The following is a 27,872-nucleotide window of genomic DNA, read 5'->3' as shown; positions in this document are numbered from 1 at the left end:
ATAAGCGGCCCGAGTGGTCGGGGGGGGGGGGGGCACACCCCATACTTCTTGCGGACATGGACTGCAAAGCTGCTAAGGACGTCCCCCATATTTTACTCAGTAGTGTCAAATCATAAAAGCAACGAGGAATACACTAACAATAAGCCTGAGGCGCGAAGCGCATCGGAGGGTTGGACCGCGATGCGGCCAGGGGACGTACCGTAACCCCCTAGTTTTTAAAAATCCCTTATGTAGTGACATCGACGCAACGAGGTCAACACACGCGATTTGGGGTGCAGTTGTTGAGCCTTCAGAGGATTTAGCTCATGTTTAGATTGCAGCAAGTTCAAATCCCGTGGGTACGGCTGCAAAGCAGCCAGGCGACATCCCCCAGAATACATGAAATAATTGTGAGGCATATCAATGTATAGAGCTGCGAAGTTGCCAGGGGGCAGACGACATAGCACATGCAGCTCTCTTCAGCTATACCTCGTATCGTATTCGTATGGGGTGGGACTGCAGATTTCACAGGGGGCGCACCCCATTCTCCCCTTTCACGCGCTTTAGCTTGAAAGCTCCTTCTTTCCGAGGTTTGGCTACGAAAGCAAAAACAGAACCTTCACAACCGAAGGACTGACCAAGACTGACAAATTTTGAAGCTGTCCTAAAGCTTTTATATCCGGTAAAATCAAAACCAAATGAAGGAAAAACTAGTCCGTAATACCTCTACTCCTGGCAAGGAGTTCATAAAGTCCTGTCAATTTTAAAGTCGGTTGGACCTTTCATAAGTATGTACCCAATAGAATATACCTATAGTAGTAGAGAAAAACCTATGGAACAGTTCACTGGCGTCTTTCATCGAAACCTGGAGGAGGAGGAGGGGGGGGGGAATGACTTTTTTTGTCGTCAAAATAATTCAGCTTGTTTCTTTCACGTTTGCATGACAACGAAAGCTTCTCTCGCGCTATGATTACTAACCTATCAGGAAAGGTTTAAAAATAATCAAGTTTTTGTAACTTTTATCCATTTTCCTTTTTTCTATCTGCGCTTTCTGAGACGCAAGAGGGAGGAGCATTTGTCCCCCTCCCCAATGACGCAACTGGTACAGTTAGAGAGGCGGAGACAGGGTATAATGAAAGCAATAATCAAAAACCAAAAGAAAATCTGTTTAAAAACCTTTATTTTCATATTTTCAAAGGTGGACATACAAAATACAACCTTCTAAGGAAACAAAAAAAAAAAATCAATGGATCATTCCAGAGCGCACTGAAAGGCTCAATTATTCTTTACAATTTTCCAATTTCCTTCATCTAGATGACAATGAAAAACTTAGGTACAACTTAGTTTTTGAAGAGTCCTGACAAAATATATGATTACGTAAAGTAGTAAGTTTCATTTATCAGATGATTCGTCCGTTCTCATCTTCGAATTTAGCACAAAACCAAAATTTAAAAAAAAAATACATAAAATTGAAGGAAGGATATAGGGCTGCCTTTGAAAGCAGTTGGAACATCAAGCACTGAAAAAAAAAATAGTGCCTCAAGTTCTTCGTTGATATACGCTCCTAATCTCTTATCGCTGTGACACTTCATAAAAAATAGAGGCACTAATTAATTATCATTTTGACACACAAGAGTCGTAGTAAAATAGTAGTATTATTTTCATTGATGAATGAAGCGAAGTTCGAGCGTTGGCTGCGGGAGAGCGCCACCATCGGCCGAGTGATGAGTGAGGCTCTTGAACTAACGGTCACCCGCTCCTGCGATTGAATCCTGCCTCTTGCTCCGCTCCGAGCCAGTGTTGATTCTCCCTCGTGCGCCGGTAGTTCGCCCGCTCCCAAACAAAGAGATTCGCTGTGATTTTGAAATAAGTACCATGGCGTTCAACAGTTATTCGGTTTCGCGTTTGCTTGTGTGATGCCCGTGTGTGTTGATTCTTCTGCTTATTAGTGCGTTTATGTGTTTGTTCGTTAGTGCAGTTCTGACGACGCCTTTAGTTAATTCAGTTTTTCATTATGTCTGCAGAACCAGACAACATTTCGTTGGCGTGTTTTGGTGGTAACCTGTTGAAAAGTGATGATCACAAGTTTTGGGATGATTCCCAAATCCTCGCCACGGCTAGCACGGAAGCCTTTTGGGATGATGATGAACCAGAGGAGAAAATCCGGAAGGAAATTCTTCGAGCGAAGCATCAGTTTCATCTCAACAGACAGCTGCTGATCAAGCATCTTCCCAGAGATGTCACAGAAGAGGTACTGCACCTTTGCATATTATTATATAATTTGAATCTCTTATCTTATTTCACAGATTTTCACCCAACCATTACCTTCATTACTATATTATTTCGATTCTGTTACTGACTCTTCCTTCCTCCAGAACTACTAGTTTCGCAACATTAACGTACTTTTAGATTTGAATTTTCCGTTACGAACCGACCGCCTTTGCAAGGGGCAGGTTTTTCATTCAAGCCTGTTGCTTCTCTGCTCTGCTCGCCTACTTTACCGAATCTTCCAAGTTCCTTTGCTCGATCGCCTTCATATCAACAAATCATTCATTTATGACTCGATCTCGAAAATTTCATCCCCATTTTGTTGTAAAATTTTTTTGAAGTCTTCGGGCGCGAGTTTTTCGTCCCTCCTCGTTTTCTTACATTTTGCGAGTTTTATGTTTCGTTTCATCACCTCGGTGAATCTTTCGGATCACCCTGAAGCTTTTAATGTATTTTCATTACGTTTTTGATTGAGTATTAGTAGTTCCGAGGCTTTGCCTTTGTTCAACGGTCAGAGTTTTTTCTTTCAAGTTGAAGGGAGTCAGCTCGAGGTAGATGTAATGTCTTTGTGTTCGACGTTCCAACCCTTCCCTTGTCTTGAGGTCTTATGTACTTTGTTATTTTAAAGCTTTCATCAAGAAGTGGGCTGTATCTAATTTGGTGTGCGTTATCAAAGTTAATTGAGCCTCTGTTTCACCGTTTTATTTCAGAATACTTTTTTCTCCTCTGAAGGGATGCATTTTGAAAGTTAACAACATTTGAATACGTAGGGTAGAGATTTTAAAACTCTGAGAAACTTTCAAATGCCGTGCTTAGGAATCTTCAGCAAGTTCTGTTTTCATTAGGGTGGTCTCGCTTTTTCAAAATTTTTCGTTTAGTATCTTCTGAAGTAGTAGATGGGGGTCCAGAAGGATGGTCTCTAAATTCATCCTCGGGGTTTTCTACCCACAGGACTTGAGTATCCAAAAAACCAAAGGGATTTTGAAATCAAATAGATTGGCCAGAGCTCTAGAAGTCCTTTTTCGAAACTCATAACACATTTTTCCGGATAGTATTTCCCAGGAATCTCTAATTAATTCGCATACGGTTAGGGAATGCAATTCAAGACTCTCGTAGCTTCGATCAAACCGGAAAATTATTTCGTGGCTGGCGCTGAAAAATTCATTAAACTCGGGAACGCGTTATTATTAAACTTTTTGCAATTGCCTTTGACTTTTAGTCGACTACTCTTTTCATTATTATGAAATGGTTGTCAAGATTTTTTTCCTGTATTGCATATTGCAACTAGTTCGTCAATTTGAAACTGTTCTATGCCCCTTTTCATTCGTGCCTCTAAAGGTGCGAGACTTTGAAAATCATCCACATTCGACCACGTTCGATTTTCTGTTATTCTTTGAAAAAGTTTGAGTGCTTTCTGATGAAGAGGACCGCGTTGGATTTCTTGCCACAAGGATCCGTTGCCAGTTAGAAAACTAACTTGACTTCTTGAAATGTAGCTCCTGTTTTGGGTTCTATGTTAATTTTGATCCTTGGTCCTTTGAAATTATGGAGTTTGCCTGCCATCATCGAAAGGTTTTCTGAGGTGGGATTCTATTGTCTTGGGTGTGCTAGGCTGGAATCAGAATCTATGAACAATTTAAAAATTAACCGAGAAAGGAGCAGGAATTTGACACTAGTCTATTTGGTCGAATCTTAATTGTTGGCAATTTTCTGCCGAAACGGCCAGGTTTAGATTTCAGGTTGGGAGATGAAACCAGAATTTTCTTCGAGCTAGATTTGTGCGAGGGGCTCATCGGTTGAATGTTGTCCAAAATGGGAAATGAGTTTAAGTTCGTGGGCACTGCCCTTGCTGCCAAAAACGAAAAAGATTCGTTATTTTTGAACAAATTTTTAGTTTGATACCGTCTGAAGAAAGTCTAGTTTTGCTTTTTCGTGTATGCAAGAGACTTTAAAGTTAAGTATGTAGGATTGCCGCCGTCTGTCATGGGAATCCTTACGTATTACTCTGCTAAGATTTCTGGGGTTTACCCAGCACCTAAGAATAAAAGTTAACTTATGTGCTTGTCTTTGGTTTTGATCTAGGGTTAATTTAAAAAAAAAAAAATTGTTGGTAGAAGTAAGTAAATGTATTCAGAAATATTTACAAAAAAAAAAAAAAAATTCGAGAACAGGAAAATCAGGACTGCTCAGAACTTTATGGTTATCTCACTATTTTTACGATTTTTTCCACGGCTTGAATTTCTGTATCTAATAGATTATTTCAATAGCAAGCTGAGAGTATTCATAAGCTGAGTTGAATTGAGAATTTAGCGCTTGTGAATAATGGGTTTCTTGAACCTTTGATTTACGATCTTTACGTATTACGAGCTATTTCGCGTCCTTTCAATAATCTCACTGTAAAGTAAGGTGAAAATCAATGCAGACTTACCGCACATACTGTCGCGTCCTCGAGAAATCTTCCGAAAGTCCCGGTCTGGGTAATTTTTGAAAATTTTAATGTAAGGGTAGAGACGGGCGTCTGAGAGATGTTAATCTTCGTTGTTACAGTCGCGTAAATCAGGGAACTTTCGCGTTTTGCAGTCGTAGACTGTTCTAAAGTTAAACTGATATCAAGCCGCAGGGGGCCCATGCTCGATTTCAACTGAAAATGGGAAAAATTTCCGAATGGGCTTTGACCCTTTACCTGCTCACCCCTTTTTGTGTAGTTCGGGACAATGGACCCGTTTCTATTGTCTGAAGGGATTGTTTTTGAAAAATGAGAACCGGGAAATTTCCGAGGAGGAAAGTCTGCGGGTTTGCACGTACCAGTCACGTGATGAGATAATAAGAACAGGATTATTCAATTATTTTGCAAATCTTTTTTTGTGATTGCGCAATCTCACTCGAAACGCGTAGCTTTCGAAATCGGGACGTCACGTGTAGAGGGTGTGGATTTTGGTTCATTTCTACTTCGGTATTTTTCCGAGGGAAACCCCCCCCCCCCCCCCTCCGACGCTATCCCTTAAAAGTATGTATCAAGCAAATGAGCTATGGCCATGTTTTTCATCTGGAAGGGGGGGGCGGCGGCTTTGTTCAGACGTTTCATAAAGGATGCAGTATGCCTCCTTCCTCCGCTTCACCTACGTAATTTCAGAATGTGGTTCTTTTGATTTGAAAAAAAATTTTGGTTTGTTTTTTAAGGGGCGAGGGGGGGGGGGGGGGGGCTTTCGGTTGTGAATTTGCAGGGCAGGACGATCAGGACGTTATCCTAAGAATTTGATTTTGTCTCGCTTTTTTCTAGGACTTTAGGGGATGTGATACCTCAACCGCAGTCTGGTCCCTAAATAAGATGGACCTCAGCCACAGAACCTCCTTAGAGGCACGGAAAAGTTTTCGAAAATAAGCGCATATACTAGTATCGAGGCTTCAATAGTTCAATCAAGCTTTTTGTAGACTTTGTTTTTATCACGGGCGAGAAGCCGTTCAAGGAAAATTCCCTTTAAAGCGCAGCGATGGCCGAGATGCATTTTGAGCCGATGCGCATTTTTTGCGGCATTCCAGGAAAGTCCCTGCTAGCCGATCGGCGGCTTGAAATGTCATTCCATGCGGCAGGGGCCGGCCGCAACGGGAAGGGGCCACCGGACGCTGGGAATGGCCAAGGACCCGCGTAAAGTTACGGCCACCAACCACCTATACGCTTCCTCCCTCGCTTACCGTGGTGCCGGTTTTGTACTTTTCAGCTGTTTCCACGGGCATTGATTCGCCCAGTCATTAATGGTGTTTGATTTTTTAAGATGGCATACTTATTGTGGGGTGGCCGGTCTTGACGGAAATTGGTGGGGGATGGGGGGTCTAAGGATGTTGGATTGCCTTAGGTTTAGGAACCGGGCAAATGTCGAGTTTCCTCTTCGTCTCTCATTAAGTAGAATATTTATTTTCATGGCCGTTATCTTAGGATTGTACTAAATTTTTAGAAAGTTTCGAACAGAAAGTTTGCACGGGAGGTGGGTTCCCTCAACTTGCCATTTTTCGTGAAATTTTATTGTATTTTGCTTCTAAACCGGTAAATCTCAGAAAATTTTGAAGAGCAAGACAACTTATTCTCAGTTTTCAATAAATGCAACGAGGTTCAGCTAAGCTTCGGATCATGATGATAGTAAATTCGCCATTTTGTCAATCTTTCGGTGATGTCCGGGGGGGGGGGGAGGGGGATTTTCTTAAGAAAGAGACGATTTGATTCTCACGAGAATTCGATCATTTAGCCGTTTGTAAATTTGGGTCTAACAAAGAGGGAGTCTTGTTTGATCTTAACGAGAGTCAGGATCAATATTTAATTTTTCCCTTCTCTCCCCCTCCTAGTCTGAATAATATTGTCTGAAAAATATTTTTTGGCTGTAGAGGTCTTCGACCATTGGCATTTCGTGTCTGCTGTGGGCTTGGTGCCGTGGAATTTCCTCCAACCGGAAACCCGGCAACGATCACTTGCGATCACTTCTTTGTTCGGCGGCTGCGGGAATAGCGTAGGTGATGTTTTTGGATTGGCTAGTAGCTTCTTTTTTTATTTGAAAAGATTCCTCTCCATGCACTCCTTTTCTTTCTTTCCACGGAATACCTTGCACTGTTGCCACATAGCCACGGGCAAAAATTCACCCGCGGTTTTCACGAGCGATGTCGGAACTATCTCACGATTTGTTATTGGGATTCAAAGTATGTATTTTAAATCGTCGGAAGGTCAGCCACTAGACCTCTTGGAGGAATTGAATATGTAATTTTATCAGTCGGTCGGGGAAAGAATTTTAGTCATGTTTTGGTAATTTTTCGCTCTTGAACGAATTCTCCTCGGCAAAGAAAATGTAACCAACCTCATTGATTTATTTTTTGTCCACTTTATTATCTAAATTTTCAATGAAGTAGATTTAGTACAAGTTTGTCTCATAGTTCTTCCGTAAAATCGTACTGAATTCGTGCCCACTTTATGTACATATTTAATTATCACGGTATCCAGCACTCTGCCAGGTTAAGAATGAATTAATGTTTCAACTGAAATAAGAATTAAAAAGTATATTCTTTAGCGCCATCAGCCGTTATAAACATAGGCTTTGCAAATGAACTCAGAAAGGCACCTGTGCCCCTGATTTTTCCCTCTGGAGGTCCCTTTTTTCGTACTGAGCAATGGAAAAAAAACATTGTATCTAGAGTCCAGACTCTTAAAAACATTGACCAGTAAAAGGACTCGTGATTCAATCAGATTTAAGCTTTAATCAAAAGAAAATCCGTTCAAATTAAGAGGTTTTGTTCTTGATTTAAGCTTATATCTGATTGAATCAAGTGTATTTTTTCTTGTCGATGTTTTTAAGGAGTCTGGACTCTAGATCCAATGTGTTTTTTTTTTCCAGTGAGGGTTTATTCTGGATGGATTTTTCAATGCGCCCAAAACTTAACTAAGATGTTTCTATACCTAGAATCAGTTTCTTTGCACTCGATAGAATCGCTTAAGCGAAGTAGTGGCTCGTGTAACTTCCTTTGGATTTATTTTTGTACTGTCTGCCAAATGAGTTTGTCATGCTGATGTAAAATTCACACCATCAAGTTGCTAAACCAAAATCACATAAGAAAGTTTTCTCTTCAAAGGAAAGTCGCAACATCCCTCGTAACCAGGATGTCTCTGAAAAATCTATTTAACACCGAACTTTTTGTAATCTCATACAACAGCAAGCACTAAGGCACCGCTGACAGTTTGTAGAGAGCAGAACTTAACCGCTTTTCACGCTGACGTACCATACAGTTTTCCATTCATGTTTTTGGGTCATTGCAAAAATTTGAACCGTTGCACGAAAATTAAATTCAGCCGTTTCTCCTGCGTTCAATGACATGCAGAAGCGCTTCCCTGTTCTGAGTTACCCTCTTAATAAAAAATCACAGTACCCGCATACCTCAGCGGGCCAATTATTGAAATTGATAGACAACGCTATAGACAATGAGGACAAAAGGGATGCGTAGGGATCCTATCGGTGGAAGCGGTGGCCCGCTGCGGACCGATTATTGAAATTGATAGACAAAGCTATAGACAAAGAAGACATGGGGGGTATGGAGCGATCCTATCGGTTGAAATGTGTGGTTCTTATAGACTAAGGGAGAAAATGATAGACTAACTGTCGGGTTTCTCGTGGGTTGCCGTTAGTTAGTCTATTCCTACTGCCTTTGTCCATTGTAACCACCAGCTTCCACCAATAGGTTCCCTCCATATCGCTTTTGTGATCTTTGTCTATAGCTTTGTCTATCAATTTCAATAATCGGCACGCAGGAGACTGAAGAAGAAAAGGGTCGTGGGGAGCGACCCTTCTTCATTTATAATCTGAATCTGCCCTATATTGGCAGTCGATCTAGATAGGAGGGTGGTTTGGCGGGATGGCGGGACGTCCAGGTATTCACGCTCGATGTGACAGTGTTGCATGCGAGGCCATTCCCGTTTCCCCTCGGGGAACCGGGGGAACCTGTTGGTCTTCCACCATGACTAACGCCTCCCCCGCGCTCCCACCCTTCGCCCTCGCTCCTCGGGCCGTTTGACGTGCAACAACAGGTGCCTCTCCTCCTGTCTGCATCATCCTTCTTCTTCGCTTTTCATCCCCCGTCCCCCGGAGTCTAGCAACCCCCGCAGCGCATCTTTTTTGCGGGGAGAGCCTTCCAGCCCACCGCCTCGCCCTCTCAGAGTTAGCGCTCAGGGAGTCTGTGGGAAGCTGTGAAGAGGATCATCAAGGAGTCAGCGATTGGAACATTGGAAAAAAAACCATTGGATCCACAGTCCAGACTCTTAAAAACGTCGTAAAGAAAAAATACTCTTTATTCAATCGGATTTTTGCCTAAATCAAAATTGCTTGAACCAAGCCTCAATTTGAGCGGATTTCCTTTTGATTTAAGCTTAAATCTGATAGAATCAAGAGTACTTTTTCTTGTCAATGTTTTAAAGCGTCTGTACTCTAGATCCAATGTGATTTTTTCCAGTGAAGCATATTTTGTAGCATTTTCTGACTGTATCATGCGACTCTGTTTAAAGATTGAGGATCAACGGATCGCATTTAGCCAAAAGGAACCAGCGCCGTATGACGGTGTTTTCAAAGTCGTGAAACTCCTTTTCTTTTAAAAATACAAAATATTTGCACAGTGTTAAAGTTAACTTAATTATTTTCCTATATAATTAACACTGTTTTGGTGGGATGCCAAAGCTTGCTGTTCTAGGAACTTTTTTAGATAATTATGAAGACGCAACAATTTTACAACACTGTAATCGAGCTGGTTCCATTTTGCTAAATGCGATCTAAATGTGCCCGTCCATAGGATAGAGGACCTTGGTAAACGAAATACTTAAGTTGGGTCATTGATACCACAATCCAAGGGGTGTTTTTGGAAAGAAATACGCCATTGAATGTCGAACCCAAGAGGAACTATAAATGTTTGCAGTTTTAAAATCGTAGTTTGATTACGGATAGGCATCTAAATTACGGCGGTTCCTGTCATTTGATTCAAGATTCTCGAATTTAGCATTTTACAACTTTGGTGTCTCGAGTTAGCTTTTCGTACCGTAGAGGTGTGGGAAAACTTAGGAGAAACCATGTGAGGAAACCCCGAGAATGTTAAGAAAACTCTAGTAATCTGAAGCCGCAGAAAACTCATCTCAGTAATAGGCAAAGTTTACAACAGTTCAACTACCCTTACCACGTCGCAGGGATAGTATCAGCTAGGGTGTGACGGAGCCACCATTTGAAGAAACGACGTATACGATCTGCAGCGTTGCTCAGATTGTGCAACTTCATATGCAAGTGCGGCAAACCAGATGCTCTTATGTACTGATAATTTTCATAGAAAAAGGAGTTTAAGTATCGGACATTTTCGGGCCCTAATTCGAACCGAACTCACTTTATCCTCAAGTTGCAAATTTAAAAAGAATCTATACAATCCGAGCACCGTTGCAAAGATCATACGTTGTTTGTTCCAAAGGTGGCTCAATTTATTCTTGGTCCTCACAATGGCTCAATTGTTAAGCTGGTCGTACATGCGGGCGGTTTTCATGGTGCGAACGCTGCGAGGGTTCAACGCCGAGAAGGGCATTGCTGATTGAATCCCCGTCCCTTGCATTCCACGCCTCGAGTCACCAGCATTCTGGGCCCCGGACTGGGATATTATACCGTGTTATTTCGGAAAAACGTCATTTGAACACTCCAATGTTGCCAAATCACCCCCGGCAAATCAATTATTCTCGAAGAGAGTTCTATGTATTTTCCCCTGATATTTTCAGGTTTGTTAGACCCAGTCGCAATTAAAATTCTCTGGAAAGTTTCAAAGGAAATAACCCGCAAGTTTCGCGGATAAATTCGTATTGTATAGAGATAAATTTGGCAACATTTGAGTGTTTATACTGCGTTTTTCCTTAGCACGGGGCGCCGCGGCCTCAAAGCTGCGTCGCGTCGCCGGCGTGGAATGCGCGCCAACCGCCGAAGCTCGCGAGAGATGGAGATTTTAATATTCCGCCAAATGCCATTCCTTTAATCCCGTTTTCCGCGCCAGCCTCCTCCGTTCCGTCCCATTTATTCCGCCGATGGAGGAACGGTGGAACGCTCCCGTGCCGACGAGGGGAATCGCTCGCGATTTGCTAGGAAACCGACCCATAGACGGGGAAAAGAAAAATTGGATTCATTACCGGAAAAAGAGTCGTTTCCTTGATAGTTTCTCGTCATGATGAGGAAAATGCTCGTCCTGTCAAGGGTCGTTCATAAATGACTTGTAGGTGGGAGGGAGGGGCCAAACAATCGGGAAAAGCCTGTTGTCATTTATGGACGACCCCCCAGTGGAGAGACTTATTGCGCCCTGTTGGATTCTACTGGGGTGCAGATCTGCCGTGCTAAGGAAGAACGCCGTATGAACCTTCAGACGTCGCCAAGTTTCCTCCGATGAAAATCGAATTCATTAGGAAAATTGTAGATGTTTTATTCTAAAATTTTCAGACAATTTTGCACTGAATTTAATCTGAAATATCTGAAAATTTCAAGGAAAAATATGCATGAATGTCGTCAAAATTACATGTTTTATCAAAGAAAATTTGGAAACTCTCGAATGTTCATACGGCTTTCTTCCTCAGCACGGCAGAGATGATGCCCGATCACACGTCTGAGTGGGCGCATGAGAAATGTCATCACTTTTGAAATTGGTGGAAAATTTTAAAGAAAGTCTAGGTGAATAATATGGAAAATCTGGCGAACGTGTGAACATGTTGAACTTACGGGATGATAGTTTTTGCAGCCGTTACAACTTAGGCTAACTTTCCCCCTTAAACTGCCATTTTGGGAGTTGATACCAATTTTACCTCATTACCTGTGGAATTTTTGTGTGTTCAAAAGATAAAAACTGCATAAATCAGCGCATTGTGTTGGACTTCTTGAGGAAACTGATCGTGTTTAAATTGTGTTGGTTTTTTTTTTGTGTGTGTGTGAACATTCTACGCGTTGCAGAAAATCGCCGAGTTCTCTTTGGAGAAAGAAGATGCCAGAATAATTTAATTTTTAATTCAAATTATTTTCTGAGACAGATTGATTTTCCCCCGAAAACAGCAAAAAGCTAAAAATTTTGGATGAAAAAAAGAGTTCTTAAAATGTGGAGGCTGTTAGACAAGGCGCCTTCTTCTCGACGATTATGCAGTCTGGTCTCCGCAGTTGTAAATGTTATCTCATTGAATCGCACCTTTCTTCGTAAGATGAAATCTTACTGAGAGAATTTCATTTTCCCTCTCAGTCGAAGTGCTGAGAAGCTACACTAGTTACGTTAGTCAAACCGCAATCCATGGAGATCCTGCGAAATCTCCATTAGTCATCCCTGTCGCAGACTATCTTAACGAACCGCGAGGCTCCAGATCGGAGCCGTGCCTTGTTCTGCGATATATAAGATTGATCCCCATTTAAACCTATGGAAAAAGGGTCGATAAGCGGGGTGTTCGCAACGGACCCCTTAATAATCGATTCTTTACCACAGCTTCAAATGGGGATGTATCGATAATCGATCGTTCACGCCTCGATTCTGCCCCGCAAGTTCCTCGGCCATAAATTACGGCCGGTCAATGGGTACATAACAAGATCGGGCCGAGCACGAGACACGGGTAGCAGATTTCAGAATTTAATCAGCCCGGATTAGACAAGGGAGGGAGACGGGGGATGAGGGGGTGAAACGGAGACCTGCAGCCGATTGGCTTACGGGGTTGTCGCAGGGAGAGATAACCGAAGCTGTACCGCAGCGGGTCCGCAGCGATCTGGCGGCGACGGGCGGCTATCAATAAAACTTAACAATCTATCAAGGCGCGCTCGTGGACACGGCCGTCGGGTCGCGTCGGAGGGGGCTGAAAAAGCGTCGCGGTGCCTCCCGGGGCGCACCGCGTCGCGACGCCCGAGTCTTGAGAGCCCCGCGCGCCCCCGAGCGAGGCGCCAGTCGGCCACCCGCGCTACCCTGGTGTCTTGCGTTTGCCGATTCGACCCCGGGATGTTGGACCGCTGTGTAGTGCTTTTGGCGTATCTCGGTTGCGACTACACAATTTGTCTGTCGCGCGTTTCCCAAGATCGTGTATTGGGTCGCGGATTATTATGGTGAATCTGCGCCTAGATTTTTGTATGGTTCTTAAGTGATTTTATCGATAAAGAGCATGGCTAACAATGAGATAGGGATTTATCGATCGAGGTTAATCGATAACCATCGATGAATCGACCCGGTGGGTTAGGGGTCCTGCTTGTCTCCGTCATTTCGATTATTTGCGTTTAAATTAAGATCTGTATGGGTTATTCTAAAAGGAAAATTTAACTCATCAAGAAGCTTTAATATGTTTTCTAAGTATTTAATCTGATTTTCAAGCAGAAGTGCCGAAAAAAGAAAGTTGCGTCAATGTGATTTATTGGTATCAATGACTTGTCAAGATTTTAGGAAACAAAAATTGGAAAAGTCGCAGGAAATCCCTAATATTATAACCGAAGTTGAGGCGTTGCATGTCAATTTGGAATTTTATGATTTTATTTAGCGTCCGTTTTAGCTTTCAGGGCTCAGGGGTGCAGATAAAGTATTGAAAGCAATTAATACACGAGAAATTACTGTTAGCGAAGTTTATTGCGCAGTTTGACATTCAGCTACCTTCTGCAACAATTAGGAACTACAACCTCTGGCTCATTGTAGAAACAGCATATCGACGGTGAAACTACCAAACCACGTATCTCGTTTGCGGTGTTTAAAAATCTACGCTCACATTTTATTTTTTTGAAGTAAACCAAATCAATATCATTCCTTGAACTTTTCACAGAATTTTCTCCGCACGAAGAGGAAAAATCACAAAAATTTTCAAGACTGGACGTTAAGTAGTTTTTCATTTAAAAAATAAAGTATGACAGGAAGTTTGCGACGTCGCAAACCGAGATACGTGGTTTGGTAGTTTCACCGTCGATATGTGCCATTAGTTAATAGTTTCCTAATGCAGATTGGGACTTTTATGAATGAGGTGGAAAATGTAGTTCCTCATCGCAAAATGTAGTTCAATCCGTCCTTTCAGTTTGTTGTCCCGGGCAGTTCTGGATGCCGGAAGTATTTGGGAAAAGTCAGCTCTCGTGTTTCCCCCTTATTTTGTGAAGCAATAATGCTCTAGTTTCGTAGTAGGAAATCCCCCTCTACTCAACATATCATGAGTGTATTGCCGTGCTAGAGTAAAAAGCCGCATGAGCTTTTGGATGTTGCCGCATTGTTTCCCATGAAACATGAATTTTTTCACAGACTTGCGAATGTTTTTCTTCGAAATTTTCAGGGAATTTGATTCGCAATTGTTACTCTGACGACTAGTGCTTTCAAGGAAAAATGACCGTAATTTTCCGCGAAATGAGTTATTTTATTGGGGGCAATTTGGCAACGCTGGAATGTTAATACGGCGTTTTTCCGTAGAGGACGGTCGTGGCACCCTCGGTTTCCCCAGCATGCGATACGATGCCAATCGCCATGTCCACGCGACTTTCCGGTCGGCGCTGGGCGACTTCCGTTACATTTATTATAAATTCCGCTCCCCGCTAAATGTCCCGACAATTTTAACACGAAACAAGACGATAAATTCACGGTCCGGGCGCCTTTGCGTTTCCCATTGAGAACAGGAATCGCTTTGGTGAAGCCCTGCTATGACAGTGCCCGCTCTCCCCTCCGCTCGGATGAAAGGCCACGCAAAAGAGCTTTTAAGCTTTCTTCTTATCGCGGACGAAATTTCCCCCTCCTCCTGAAACGACTCAATATCCATACGAAAATGACTGCTGCGAATGATTCATGGAGGTTATTTTGACCTGCTCGTATTTTAATCTAGGTTTATGGGTCCTCTAACCTCCATTCGGCTTCGTCGTGTTTCGCGAGGCTCCGGTTTTCTCGGCCCGCATGTTCGACGTGGGATAGAATGAAAGGCTTATTGCGATTTTGTTCGTATGTATGATGCGAGGGTAAATACATCGACTAGACCTATGGTGGAATTTTATTAGGAACATTTTTCCAGCTATTGCATACAGCTTTGTAATTTGTCCATTCTGTTCTTAACTTCATGGTATTATGGTATTATAGGAGTGTAGCCGAGTGCTAGAAATAAAGTAAAATTTTTCTTTAAAAAAACTTACATTTTATTAACAAACTTTGACCGAAGCTTTTCGAAGCAAACGCTTCATCGTCAGGGTCACAAAGTAGATATCACAAAAGCCATAATTTAATTTCAAACAAGGTTACAGATTTCAGTGGTAACACTGGAAAAAAAAACACATTGGATCTGGAGTCCTGACTCTTGAAAACGTTGGCAAGAAAAAATACTCTTGATTCAATCGGATTTTTGCATGAATCAAAACGAAATCCGCTTAAATTAAGAGGCTTGGTTCTTGATTTAAGCTAGATTCTGATTGAATCAAGAGTACTTTTTCTTGTCGATGTTTTTAAGAGTCTGGACTCCGGATCCATTGTGTTTTTTTCCAGTGAACAATTGATAACAAACTAAAAGACATTGTTTTACACTGGTTGCTGAACTTGTCTTAACTCAGAAATTATATCTCACCTGTCTTATTTTCTTGATGTTGCAAAAATTTCAAGAACCCTCTACAACTTCCTCACGAATTTCATTTCTTGTGCTTTCTAATTTATTTATTTTATTTCTAACATATGTACATATTTACTATGGGCTGTAAACGGGGTGCTACATAAGGAAGCACTTGCGTGTTTTAGTATGCTCACCCGCGATTCTGAATCGTAACGCGGTAGTCAAACTAATTTCTCATTGAATAATCCACACAGTCCGCGGCGAAATCCTTGCGGAAATGAGAAGTTCTAGACCAATTTTCCATTATCTTTGCTCGATTTCTCGCGCGGCCGCCAAGTCGAGAGGATTTGCGGTTCAAATCGTTCTTCAAATTCGGACGATCGTAAGCGCTATCGGTCAAGGCGCAAATTAGGCAATACGCAGTACCATCGCACGGCGCTTGTGATACCATCCGCATCACGCGTATTGCGGGTGGTATCGGAGGGTTGCGGAAGCATCCCGACCTCGCGTTCGCGACTGCGTTCGTCGGAAAAATGTAAGCATCGACTCAGACCGGCAACAGTGCAAATGCATCATTGCATCCCTTTTTCATCATTGCTAACCCGAAATTAAAGGTGTTGGGCTCACCTTTAACTGGAGTGTAATGCTCTGGATGCATTTTCATTTTCCGTCCCCAACGCGGCAACCTGGATAAGATTTACCGTTGCAGTTGCACCACTAGTTTCTTCTCGGCTTTCCACGCACAGTTAGATGAATAAATTAGGGGAAACTATATATTTCTGTGGCGCCATCCAAACAGATACTCTCACTCGTTCTTTTTTCTCTTTTTAAACCTAAAAAAGCCCACGGGGGTTAATCTCATTCCGTCCTTAGCACAAGTCAACCCTGCTTTTCTACTCTAGGTACCGACCCTACAGTCGAAATTCTTTGCACCTAGGTAGCAATATCCCATCATTTTTCACTCGAAGGGTCGCATAAGCAGCCTTAAAAGTCTGAGAATTTGGCATCACAAATACCTTAGATTGCAGATGCCCTGCCTGACACCGAAGGAATATGCTAGCAATGCATTTATTTATTTAAATTTTTTTTTCCATTTTGTTTTCCGGCAACTTTTAAGTACCGAGTCCATTCAATGTCCATTCACAAGTACTGGTTTTGCCTTTAAAACAGTCCGTGTTTTCTCTAGGCTATCCTTCAATCTTTAGAAGTTATAATCCCAATTTTTTTTTAAATTTCTCAGTGTCTTCCGCAGCTGGTCGCCGCGAGCTCATAGCGATACGCGATGTTCGTGATGGGGCAATTTTTAGTCTGGGGACTAGAGGCGGACGAGGGCAGGGCCCATACCCCCCCCCCCCTCTCCCCATTCCAGATGGAACTGCTCGCAAGGCCCCAAGCACTACCGGCGAAAATTTCGACCGCTTTGATAAATTTTGCCGCGCCTCTTTTAGCATTTTATGAAACTCTCCTGCTAGTCCTCTTGATTTATTCACCTCCTTTATTTCCTCCTTTTCAATGATGCTCAGCCTTCAGCAAGTCTGAAACCATTTCGCTCATGGTCCGACTCAACGGACGATCTTGCGTCATTACGTACCCATCATCAAGATCCCAAACGGTTCCAACGTCCGACCGACCGGTCAAAAACCGTGCGAATCCTCTTTACGGTATCCTCGCCGTGACGTCACACGCCTCGGACCTGGGTCACGTCATCGAACCGAACGGTATGACGAGCCGCGCCGTAAAAAGGCAGGGGGACACGTTCTGGGTCTGGGTCGACGATGCCGGTCCGGGGTCAGCGCGGAGTCGCGGAGCAAGCGTGCCGCGCGCGGTGCAACCGTGAATTACCCATTTCGGTTGCGCAACCGACCGCACCGGCCGCGCCGCGACGGGGCAGGGGCACAGGTCCCCGACCGTCGCGTCGCCGCCGCCGGGATGCAACCAAGAGTCTCAACGTAACACTCGGCCGGCCGGAGCGGCGCGGAGTGGATTCCGTGAACTCGAAGGCCACGTAATAGACGGGGGGACCGGGGGGGATGGGGGGCAGGGGAGGGTTCATCCGACCGTGGCAGTGCCGAGTTGAGGAGCAGCGGCCGCCGGTACTACCGCGTTGCCTCTTCGATTCCAGCGTCGGGGAAAGGAAGTAGACGGTGGCTGGTTTCTACTGTTAGCTACGCAGCAAGTAGCTTGTGGTCGATTTTGAGAGAGGGTAGAAAGGTAGTCTTACAGGGTCATCTTTCCTTACCTCTCGACTAGTCCGAGAAAAGGAGGGTAAGCCAGGAAAGAATACCCCTAGGGTCAAGAAAAAATTGCGTTGACGCATTTTAGCGAATTAGCATTGTCGCGTCGTGAAGCTGTAGTTTGTGTCCTAGCCGGATCGGAAAATGTTGAAATCATCGTTTATTATCTTACGCTGTTAGCGAAGTCAAGGACCACGTTATGGGCAGATTTGGGAAATTTTTGTAGGGGTGCTGCCTTTGTGACGGGGGGTTGGGGAGCCTCTGCGGGAAATTTTTTAAAATTGTGATGTCTCGGGAACAGTGGGCGTGTATTTATGCTAAGAGGAACCATGTGCATAGGTTTTGCATGAAACATAGTTCCTTTCAACATAAATTTGTCAAATTTTTAGTTGCTCCTACTCATAATTGATGAATTTACAATTTCATTTCAAAAATGACAGCAATATTACATTGAAGAAAAATCGTCTCAAAAAATTTTTAGTTTATTGTCCTTTTCTACTTTCCGGAGTGAAACTTGAGGAAATTTTCAAAATTTCGGCTGAATGACACTCTCTGCTCCGCTGTCATATGCTTATATTGGAGAATTCTTCATCATTTCAGTGGAGGGCGGAAGAGACTTCTATTATCAAACCTGGAATAGCGAGGGGCGGTCAATATTAAGTTTCCACCCTAAAAGCGAGACACCCAGCGTAACCTGCGTCCTACGAGTGAAAATGAAATTTAGCTGCTTTTTCGTTTCGAACGAGCAACCTGTTCCCATGCCCTAAAATCGGCAGCTCTGGGGGCTGCCTCTGTTGACCGGCCGTCGGAGGCCCCTCGACTCCACACCTTCGTCTGGAGAGGCTCTGCTCCCCCGCCCCCTCCCTTAATTTCAACCCCCCTCGTCGTCATCCATCATCTTCCCGCACCCGCGAGCGCCCTGACCATGGCTCCTGATTGACGCCGAACCACGGCAATGCTATTATCACGCCGTGTCCCGGACCGCGGGCTTGACGACGCCGAGTGTGGTACATGACAGCTTACTGAGTTAAATTGTTGGGTGTGGATCACTGTCACCCGAACGGAGTTTCGGAGGCGGTTCTACCGCGATGCGACGGCCGGCACGCTCTCGCTGTGGTCGCTGTGCCAAGTACGCCCCTAGACAATTGGACGTACTTAGATAGTTTTGTTAGAGCTAAAACATGTTTTACTCAAGTTGAATATATTTGAAATTTTTGGCTTTGCTCTCCTCGCGAAATAATGTGGACTCAACACTATTATTCTCGTCACCTTACATAGTGATTCGCTCTTTTTTCATGTTTCTGGATTTGATATTTATCTTTGAAGACGGTGCTGGAAAAAAAAGGCCGATTGTATGAGCAGAACTTTCCGTTTTTCGTAATGATCCAACTATTCAGTTAGTCAGAAGAACTCTCCGTTTACCAAATTTTCGGTTTGTTAAACCGAACTTTTGATTTCTAGAACTAAAATCCGAAATATAGGACCTATAATACTCGTTGACCATATATGCAAGCGAAATCGTACACTTGTCGGACCGGTTTGTGGAACCGAACTTTCGATTTGTCCAACCAAATTTACAATTTGACGAACCGAAAGTTCGGCACTCAAGATCAATCACCTTGATCAAATTCGAACTGATGAAAGTTTGATCCTACGGACCGGCATTTTGCTTTGACAAACCGGGAAGTTCGATCAGTACGGGATATCGGACGTTCTTCTCGTTCGATCGAACTTCTTTTTCTTTAAGTGTTTTTTCCCCGCTTGAAATACATTGTTTTCAGTGTTTGGGTCGGATCTCTATGTGCTGAAGATTACGGGTTATTGAAATGAACACGTTAGCAGTGATGGCATCGGCACAATTCTCCAGATTGAATTTTAGTAAAAAGAGGTGCTCATACTGTTTATGCCTGTCGAAGAAAATATAACTTGGTCAGGAGGTTACAACTCAAATGTTTCAAGAATTCCCCGTTTTTCATCGGGCGTCGAAGATTTTTCATCATGAAATGGAGCGTCTTCAGTCTTCACGGTAGATTGACCGTAATTCATCTTCTTCGGTCAATAAAGTTTCATGCTCCTGTAAACGCTACGTCCACAATTTCTATCTTTAATCTGGGAAATTGCAAATATTTGAGGCTATTTAACCGACAAGTAACGATCAGGGTAGAAAGTAAGTTTTTACTCATCCGGACAGGTGTCAATGACAAAAATATTCGACGGAAGTCCAAAATAATCTCGCTTGTCCATTTTCCGATTAATAATGTGCACTTCAAGTCCGTTTCACCCCAGTAGGAAAATTTTAACCAATGCCACCATTGGGATAAGATTTACAAGCATTCGGTAAATATTTATGTGCACATAAATATTTCAATATTTTTTAAAAAATGCCGTTATTTATAATCGCGTATGGGAGGGGCGATGGATCTTATCCTTTTTTAAAGATAGTTAGAAACGACTGTTTTGACTTATTGTTCAGCTAAAATTTTCATTCCATGTTAAACCATAATTAATGCCAATTTTAACATGATTTTTGTTTTCTTTTTGTTGCAGGTGAGTTCAATTTCATGGTCTTGACATTTTGAAAATATCAATGCTCACGGCAGCATTTTGTAAGTTTGCTTGTAATATTTTTAGATTTAAAGTCTTCAGATGATTGATCTCTGTAACAGATTTCCTCACACCTGTAACTATTCGTGCCTAAATTCAGAGGCGGATCCAGCAATTTGGCAACACCTGATTCTCCCCTTTAAACCTATGTTAAATAATCGATTCTTGGTGGCGAACCTGGCCTCTCCAAGAATCGATACATTTCCGCAGATTTAAATGGAGTAGAACGATGTTTCCAATTCGCTGGATCCGCCAATGCTAAATTTACACGAAGTTTTAAACCAACTCTTACTTAACTTGATGCGACTTCGAATATGCTTTCACGGAAAAAATTAAATTGCTGATTTAACAATTCAATTGCTAAAAAAAAGTGACGTAACGTTTCAATGTAGATTTTACAAGAAAATAGTGATACTTTAACCACCCCCATGGTTAAAGCAGCTTAAATTAGTGGTAAAAGTAGCAATTTTTTTGTGAAATCTACGTTGAAATATTGCAGTCAACTTCACTTTTCAACTATTGCAGTTCACTTTTTTTTAGCAATATTTAAATCAGCACACTATTTTTTTCCGTGTAAGAATATTTCAAGATGATCAGCGACAATCCGACATGAAAATACTTCAGCGAGGACTGAAAAGCTCCTGCCGTCTTGATGAAGGCGTATCCCTCCCTCCTGATTAAGTCTCAAACTACGACTCTCCGCACTTGTGTTTCCTCTAAATTGTTAAAGTTGCGTGACACGTATCGTTTGAATTAAGTAGTGCAGTGACGCCGGCCGTCTCGGAGGATGATAGTCTCTGTCTCGGGGGGACGGCGGGGTTTGCGGGGGGCATTCAATGAACTAGAAGCATATCGGGCGATTACGTTCCGTCGCTCGATGGGTCACTCCTCGGCGAAATAAAGATGGCCGAGAGTGTATGAAAAAAATGGACAATATGAGCCCGATTCTACCACCAGTTTCATTTCCTCAGTTTGTATCAACAGGGTGTCTAGCATCAGGAAAAACCGGAAAATATCAGGAATTTTGGCCGATCAGAAAAAAGTCAGGAAAATCGGAAAAGTCGGACGTTTTATCAAGAGTTTTTGGTACGCGAATCTCCTCAGCGGAGAAAGTCTTACTACTTTTTGCCTACCGTGCCAGGAGTCGAGAAAAATCAGGAAAATATCAGGGATTTTCAAAACGAAAAAAATCAGGAATTTTTTTTGAAATATCTGAAAAAATCGGGAAAATTTCAGGATCTTTCAAAGTTAAAAAATAATGGGCACCTTGAAAAAGCTCTCCAAGTTCAGATTGCAGTGATGCTGTAGGTGTAGGTCTTGGTTAAAGGAGAGTCTGCTAATGTACCATTTTATGATAGCGATAGGCAGCAAAAAACTAAGCCAGAAATTTTTTTTAAATAACCCGGAAACTCAGGAAAAACCCAGGATTTTTCTTTTTCATTTGATGAGAAGACGCGAGGTTCAACTTTCCAAAAGTAGCTGAAAGATTTTCCTTTTTTTTATGTAGAAAAAAAATGTTTGCCAAAATTACTTTCTAAAGAACCCAGAGAAAGATACTTGAGTTAGTTTTGTCTCAAACGACCTTAAAAAGCTCTAAAGAATCTCTCTAATTGTAAGTTCAGACTACAATATTGGTGTGGTGCCTCACTTAAGGAGTTTATCCTCATTCTCAGTTAAATTCTCCATGTAGAAATGTAGATACTCGGTCATGTTGTATCCTCAATTCAAACTGCAGGGTTCTTCACCCCTCATAATGCACCGTGTCGCCTCCCTGTCCTCAACCCCTCGCGCTTCACGCATTATCCGATCTCTACCAGCTCTCACAGTACAATGTAAGCTTGTCAAAGCTGAGAAAACTTTTCAGCTCAGTGGAAAAGGCTCAAAACCCTATTGTGCGGCGGAAGTCTACATAATGGCCGCAGTGGTGCAGTGGAGTGTAGCACAGTGTGCAGTGCAGTACCAGTACACCCGCAACAATCCGAGACGCAACAAGTTGTTCAACTCCCCCGTCCCCTCTCTTCCGATCACCCTAGCTCCCCCTCCCTTCAATTGCGCCGCTCCCATTCAACAGTTGAGCTTTTTGTTTCGCCTTCCGCGACTTCCCTCGTTCGCGCGCCCTCCAGAAGCCCCCCCCCCCCCCCCCCACCCGCTAAAACCGCGATCCGTAGAACCCGCTGTCAATCACCGCTCGCAGTTCCACGATGCTCCTGTCATTCAACGTGAAGCTGGATCGCTAGACGCTGCTGGGACAACGTTTATGGGTTTAAAAACGTGGGTCTTTCTGTTTTCCCGCATTATAGAGGATGTCTTTTCGCATCTCCTCTTTTCCGTACACGGAGAAAAAAACTTTGTGCGTGGGACCCGAAGTTTAGGTCATATGGATCTCTGAAGCTTTCGGATTTAGCATCTGAACACTTTAGGTCCAGCTGCTGAGGTTTGGATCACACATCCGAACCAAGTTCTTACATCTGAAGTACTTTGGTTTTCACATCCGAAAAACTTTGGTTCTCACATCCGAAAAACTTCGGTTCTCACATCTGAAGTACTTCAGATGTAAGAACTGAAGTTTCAGATGGGTGATCCGAACCTCGGAAGCTAGACCTTAAGTGTTCAGATGCTCAATCCTACAACTTCAGAGAAACATATGACCTAAACTTCGGGTCCCACGCACGAGGTTTTTTTCTCCGAGTATCAGGTCCTCAACCCATTTCCCTCTCTTCTTAGAGGCGTTTGTTGGACAACCCTAGATTCCCTTCAATGCCTGCGTCATCTGTTCCTCGCAGCGAAAGTAAATCGCAATTTCAACTTCGACACTTCCTCTTTATTTCCTCATTTTCCTGGCTCCGCAAAGTTGGTTTGGTTTTTCCCAAATTTTGCAAAAAAAAACAAATGAATATAAAAAAATTATTCAGAAATATCCTCCAGCGCTCAGATTCTTTCACGCAACGCATTTTTACGGTTCCGTTTCGCTAGGGTAGTTTGTGTTTTACCTGTATCGCGCTTCTTTTGCGTATGCATTTTACTGAATACATTCACTGGTACATACAGTACCACAAAAATTTCAAAATCGAAAAAGAAAAAAAATTAGATGGAGTCCGCTTTTATTTTTGAAAGCAGTAACGGATACGGGTTAATTTTGGAAGAGTTCGTTTTGGAAGGTGTTTGCTTTCTAATCGGACATTTTACCCCAGGAATTTTCAAACTGGTTTTGATCCGTCGAGTAGACTACTCAACACGTCACCGATGGTCGTCATCCGGTGAGGATAAAAGTCTATTCCCGAAGGTCTCACTGGAAAAAAAAAAAAAAAATGGATCTAGAGTCCAGACTCTTAAAAACATCGACAAGAAAAAATACTCTTGATTCAATCAGATTTAAGCTTAAATCAAGAACCAAGCCTCTTAATTTGAGCGGATTTCCTTTTGATTTAAGCTTAAATCTGATTGAATCAAGAGCCTTTTTCTTGTCAATGTTTTCAATAGTCTGAACTCTAGATCGAATGTGTTTTTTTTCCAGTGCTATTTTCCACCGTACGGCAAGCTCCAACTCGTGGCTCTGGAATAATCTGCCTCCAGCACCGGCAACTATGTCTTACGAGCAGTTTTGTGTAATAGCTCTGCATTCCGCGGATATTTCAATCAGCGAAGTTCTTCCGCGCCTGGCGTCGTCGCTCCGTCCGTCGCAGCGAAGTCTCCTGTTCGCAGTTCCCTCGCGCACATGGCCCAGGGACTCGCGATCCCCCCAGGGGAAGGGGGGCCGGGCTCCCGGGAGCCAGTGCCAGCACACTGCGGCGCATTAGCGTTGTCGACATCGGAGCAGATAACAAAACCGTTATCGGGGTGACACCGCATCGAGTTTCGCAGGCCCTACAGCCAGCAGAGAGTCCCCCTTGTTTTGAAATCGTCCAGAAAGCTCCCGAGGATTGACCGTATCGTCTCGTCGACTCGTGTTTTGCAACCGCTCTATGCTTCCGTGCTAAGAATAAACGCCGTATGAGCCTTCAGGCGTTGCCAAGTTTCATTCAATAAAAACCGAATTTACTGGGAAAATTTTGAATATTTTTTCCCAACATTTTCGGACAATTTTGTACGCAATGTACTCTAAAATATCTGAAAATTTCGAGGAAAAATGTGCATAACTTTCCTCAAAACTGAACATTTTATCGAAGGAAATTTGGCAACTCTCGAATGTTCATACGGCGTTATTCCTTAGCACGGCAGTGTGGACCCCTCAATCTGAAGATATCAATTTTTCATTTGACAGGGTTGCCAGGCAGGAGGCAGGGGATACCGGGAAATGTCGGAGAATTTTAAAAATCCAGTGTAAACCTGGAATTGTCAGGGAAAATGAGGAAAATGTCAGGGATAATTGTTGGGTCACCTCTATTCGCTGTCTGGAATGGTGGATTTGACGTTTCGAACAATACATTTTGTCTGCCAACAAAACTATTCGTAATAATGTCTTACTTACTAGCCATTTTGCATATCTTCAATCGTCAGGGAATTTCACCAATATGTGTCAGGGAATTTTATTTTCTAAATTCTGTGGCAGCCCTGATTCGAGGGAGGCTGAGGGCAAAGAAATCATGAGGAAATTTATTGAAAAGTGCGCGTGGGTGGCAGGTGGCATACCACTTGAATTATATTTTGCAATTAAGAACCACAATTTCTGGCTCAGTCCAGAAACAACGTATGTAACATTAGTTTCTCTATGCGCTTAGGTGGCTTTTGGATGAGCCAGAAATTAGTTCCCAATTTCAAAATGTAGTCTATTCCGTCGTTTCTACGTGTACCTTAGGCCTGTCCACACGAGCGCGGTTCGAGAAACTTATTCGACGAACTGCTCATTCCGGAACTTATCCTTGAAACGAGGATGCGTCACACGAGTTCGCCGAACTGGAACCGGAACTTCATAAAACTATACAATTATCGCAAAATAATAGATTATTACGGCCGCCAAAGTAACAAAAATAATGTCAAGACATGTAAAGGACGTTAAAAAACCAAACAAACAATTCGCATAAGAAAAAATATAAGAAGCTCGGAGTACGGGGAAGTTCGGTTTTGGAGGAATAAGTTTTAACTGAGCTAGAACTTGTTCGGGAACAAGTTCCTCGGAATAAGTTCCGCGAACCGCGCTCGTGTGGACAAGGCCTTACGTAGGAAAATCTATTCTCAGATGCACATATCCGATATCAGTACCTATGTTCAAAAAGCACCGGTGGAGAGGTTCTCGACGTCTCTGTGCGTTTGTTTCCAATACTTGACGATCCTCCCGTTAGATCTGTGATACTGCTTAGAAAGCACACAGCAGCTTTGTATCCCTAGTTTCTTTCATCACTCCGCATAAAATGAGACTCTTACCATATCTCAAAAATTTAACGAGTGCATGTACGTGATCTTCCGCCGTTTTCCTCACGGAAACGTCCGCCCCTTCTCCGGAGTGCCAAAGGAAAGCGCCGTATGAACTTTCGGGCGTTGCCAAATTTCTTCAAAGAAAATACGAATTTTCTCGAAATTTGTTGAATTCTGTCGTTTGATGTTTTCAGATACATTTATATTACTATATAATCTATCATTAACGAAAGTTTCAAGAAAAAATACTCATGACTTTCTTCAAGAAAAATATTTTCTCGGAGAAAATTAGAAGACGTAGAATGTTCTTACAGCGTTTTTCCATAGCACGGGAGTCTCTTCCTGCCCCAGTTTTCAAATGATAAGGGGTTGTTTAAGTATTACGTAAAGCATTTCAACCGACTTTTTGACCCCCTCCTTTTTCCTTTGTAAGCCACCCGTAAGACAACCTCTGGCCAGGGTGTCTATCGTCAGTGAATCTCGGAAATCATCAGGAAATTTTATGGTATCAGGAAAGTCGATAATGGATCAGGAAATTCAAAGTATGAACTGTATGCGGTTAGCACATGCAAAAGTAAAAGTGAGATTTAATTCATTAAATACGTTTAGTGTCAATTTATACGTGTAAAACGAAACAATTTGTTCAAAATACGAGAAAAAAAATCAGGAGAATCGTGATGAAATTGTATAAGACACCCTGCTCTCACCTCCTCTTCGACCAGCTAGAATATATAACTATCTCAGAGAAGGAGGGCTATATTTCATTTAGGTTCATTTGATGAGATAGTTCGACTCCTTTCTTTAAATAAAAAGAAAAAAAAATAATGAAATAAGTAATGTGGGTTAGCTTCACAATGACGGGCTTAAGCAAGCTGTTTATCCAGCAAAATTACACCAGAATGAAATTCTTAATCTTAATATCCGCGCTAAGCAAAACAATTGCGCAATACTTAGAATGCGAATAGAGCATCTCGGAAGGCACGGATTGCTGCGGGAGAAGAAATAAAGAAACAAGAGTGCTCAACAACTCAAGAGAAGAGAGCGGCCTCCTCGGAGGAGGAAAGAGCATGACTGGGACAGGCGCGAAGGAAGACGAAGAAAATGAATGCTAATTCAAGCAGTAAAACAGCAGCGCAAATAAATTGTCGTCCTAGGGAAAGAGAAGAAAAAAATCATAGAACGCAGCATAAAAATGGATATTGCCTCAACGACGACACTTTGGCGTCGTAACTAGGAGACGCGGGTCCATAGCCCCTTTACTCGCTCCTCCCTCCCCCTTGCCCCTCCCATAATAAATACAGAAAATAGTTCAATTCGCTAGAGAGGCACCGATTTACAACATTTCAGCTGACATAAAAGAAAGAAGTAGTAAGTTGTAGAAAATAGTCCGGTAAAAGTCTTCTTTTTTTGTGTGTAGAAATAGCATCTGGTTCTGTACGCACACCGTGGCTGTTCACGAAAGGCACTGGCGGAGGGGGTAGTTGATGGCCTAATTGGGTCTAAAGAGGAGTGGAGGCCGCTCTAACATAAGTCCAGCTTTGCGTAAGCCTCCCATTTAATAAGGAAAATTTATAATTGTCTGAAGAAAAACGCATCTCTTGCAAGAAACAGCCGATTATCAATGAAAATCACAAAATCACCAGGGATCAGGGGCGACACCCCCTGACTACCCCCCCCCCTTCCTTTTAACTTTTCGCTTCTCTGTCGCCGGCGTCATGCGTTACTTTTATCGTAGAATTTTGTTTCGTAGAATGAGAATTTTATTTCCCAGTCTGCTCTCGAAAAGTTCTAGACACCCTTAAAGCGTGCATGTCTATCGCTTCATCTTCGGCCGGATTCGCTTTTGCGCAAAATTTCCGCGACGCGCTCATGTAGAAAACTTCCGGCGCGATTCCCCGTCCTGGGCCCTGGCCGGTTTTTATTACTCTCCCGGAGCCGGTTTTTTTTCGCCTTTTTTTCACGCTCGCTATTACGTGGCGGCCGGTGGAGCGGGCGATGCTCGCGATGGCGAACTGCGAGGCGAGCGCGGGCCTTGGCCGGTACCGCTGAGCGGCGAGACTCGAGCGAGTGCGAGTGCGATCGACGACCCCGGAGGATTTCCGCGGATCTGCCTCTTCTGCCCCACCGTACCCGACCGGCCGCGACCCAGACCCAGACCCACCGTCCGCCCCGGCCAGCCGCCAGGCCGTCCACAACTCCCGCTCGTTACTCGTTGCTCGTTGCTTGCCGCCACGCTGAGAAATAGGAAGCGGTAGAGTCCCTTTATACTGAGAGTCAAGACAATGTGAATCCATTTCTGATTGGTTCCCGTACTTTAGGCCTTCGCAGTGTCACAAACGGGAATAAAGATTACATTTTTCCCCAATTGCGAAGATTATAATCTGGGA

General features: G+C 43.1%; 1 protein-coding gene across 1 annotated transcript in view; it reads left to right on the top strand.

Annotated features, from left to right (window-relative positions):
• The first annotated feature begins 936 nt into the window (after positions 1 to 936).
• LOC109030281 (ribonucleoprotein PTB-binding 1) overlaps positions 937 to 27,872 on the top strand; it is an 89,882-nt gene continuing 62,946 nt past the window's right edge. Inside the window, exon 1 of the mRNA XM_019041164.2 lies at positions 937 to 2,230. Coding sequence (XP_018896709.1) covers positions 1,994 to 2,230 — 237 coding nt within the window. The 5' untranslated portion in view covers positions 937 to 1,993. The remainder of the gene's footprint in view (positions 2,231 to 27,872) is intronic.

The sequence above is a fragment of the Bemisia tabaci genome, chromosome 8 (genome assembly GCF_918797505.1).
Source record: "Bemisia tabaci chromosome 8, PGI_BMITA_v3".
Lineage (NCBI taxonomy): Eukaryota > Metazoa > Arthropoda > Insecta > Hemiptera > Aleyrodidae > Bemisia > Bemisia tabaci.
This window is presented reverse-complemented; position numbering and strand designations above follow the sequence as displayed.